General features: G+C 37.9%; 1 protein-coding gene across 1 annotated transcript in view; it reads right to left on the bottom strand.

The window, feature by feature from the left end:
• The window catches only part of isl2b (ISL LIM homeobox 2b), a 2,026-nt gene extending 368 nt beyond the window's left edge, over positions 1-1,658 (bottom strand). The window contains exons 1-3 of the mRNA XM_035652079.1: positions 1,601-1,658; positions 997-1,186; positions 372-642 (exon numbers count right to left, since the gene is read on the bottom strand). Of these exons, the coding sequence (XP_035507972.1) occupies positions 372-642; positions 997-1,186; positions 1,601-1,658 (519 nt within the window). The remainder of the gene's footprint in view (positions 1-371; positions 643-996; positions 1,187-1,600) is intronic.

The following is a 1,658-nucleotide window of genomic DNA, read 5'->3' as shown; positions in this document are numbered from 1 at the left end:
CACTTTACACACACACACAAACACAAACACACACACACCGAGCCCGACAGCTACATAATAAATAATCTGGAAGTTAAAGAAAGTCAAAGAAAAAGATACTAATCCTTCACAATCTTATATTATTATTTTTTTCAGTTCGTTTTTCTAAAATTAAGCTTCTTTTTTCAACAAACATTCACTTTTTATGTGTTAAAATTAGTTGTAAAATAGATCCTTTCTTTCACACATTTCTTTAAACGGCAGACATTTATTTCGGAATAAACTGATTTTATTATGTTATGGTATTAAACTATTGGCTCAGGTTAAATAAATCTAATAATAATAATAGCCCTAAAAAAATAAATAATTGTTATTATTGTTATCGAAAAAAGAATCGGACCTGTCAGGTGCAGCGGTCTGTTGGAGTGGATGTGTCCGGGGCTGATGGGGCTTCCTGCGGAGCTCCTCTCCAGCAGCAGGCTGTGGTCCGCCCGGCACAGCAGCTCCTCTTCCCGCAGGGAGAACTCGTCCCCCGGCAGTAGCTGCCTGCTGCACACCGAGCACCGAAAACACTCGATGTGGTACACGTTATCCCGGGCTCTCATCACCAAATCGCTGCTGCTGAATCCCAGGTTACATTTTGCGCATTTTATTCCAAATAGCCTGGAAAATTGGAAAAAAAATGGTTTTAAAAAATGTAAAAATCTATGTAAAGAAAAACAACCAAAAAAAAAAAAGCAACGAAGAAAAGTTTCGGCTGATAAGAGTTGTGAGTTGTAGCCTCTAAATCCTCTTTTCTCTTTTTATTTGAATAGATAACAAAATAGTGTGGTGTGTATTTTTTTTTCTTTATTTTTAAAAACCTGCCGCTGTGCATTTAACTCGTGTTTCTGTGCATTTTCTTTTTATGTCCAAAGTTGTGTTTTTTTAACTAGGTTTGGCTCCTCAACTTTAACTTTACATTTAAAATGAAGAAACATGATTCAGCCTATACGGGCAATATTTCCAAACTCCTACCTTACATAATCTCTTTTGCAATAGGTTTTGCCGTCCCGGACGAAACAAGTGCAGGTCTCATCCAGGTACTGACTGCACTCTGCACACTTCAGGCAGGCTGCATGCCACTCCAGGTCGGGAGAGACTCTCAGTATGTACTGGTCATGGATCTGACTTCCACATCCTACACACATCGCGAATCCTGGCTTCTCTGCAAAGACCCCAAAGCATTGTAACCACAGACTGAAAATGCAGCCAAATAAACACACCGTCACAAACAACTGCAGCATTTAGTCCTTTTTATTATCAGTTTAAAGTCCAGTCTGTTTGTCTCGGTTTTTCAGTGAACTGTTCTTTTTTTTAAAAATGTTTTATGTTTTTTGGCAGACTGGACAAGTCTTAATGTTATGTAACAGAGGAACTCTTTTGCCAATATTCGTGAAGCAAAACTAAAACTACAAAAATAGGAATAACAAAGAAACAACACTGCACAATATTGCATTAAAAGGAAAATAACTTTAGCAGTCGGTGCATTGCTGAATATATCATATAGCTCCACAATGCCACTGCGACGAAAACAGAAATATGCCACTTAAAACTCAACCAAGCAGTTTAGCTTACTTACTTTTGGAATGATCCCCCATATCACCCAAGAAAGAAGAGCTGAAAATAATATCCACCAT

This window comes from Morone saxatilis, unplaced genomic scaffold, assembly GCF_004916995.1.
Source record: "Morone saxatilis isolate NCDOM2014 unplaced genomic scaffold, NCSU_SB_2.0 Contig11, whole genome shotgun sequence".
Lineage (NCBI taxonomy): Eukaryota > Metazoa > Chordata > Actinopteri > Moronidae > Morone > Morone saxatilis.
This window is presented reverse-complemented; position numbering and strand designations above follow the sequence as displayed.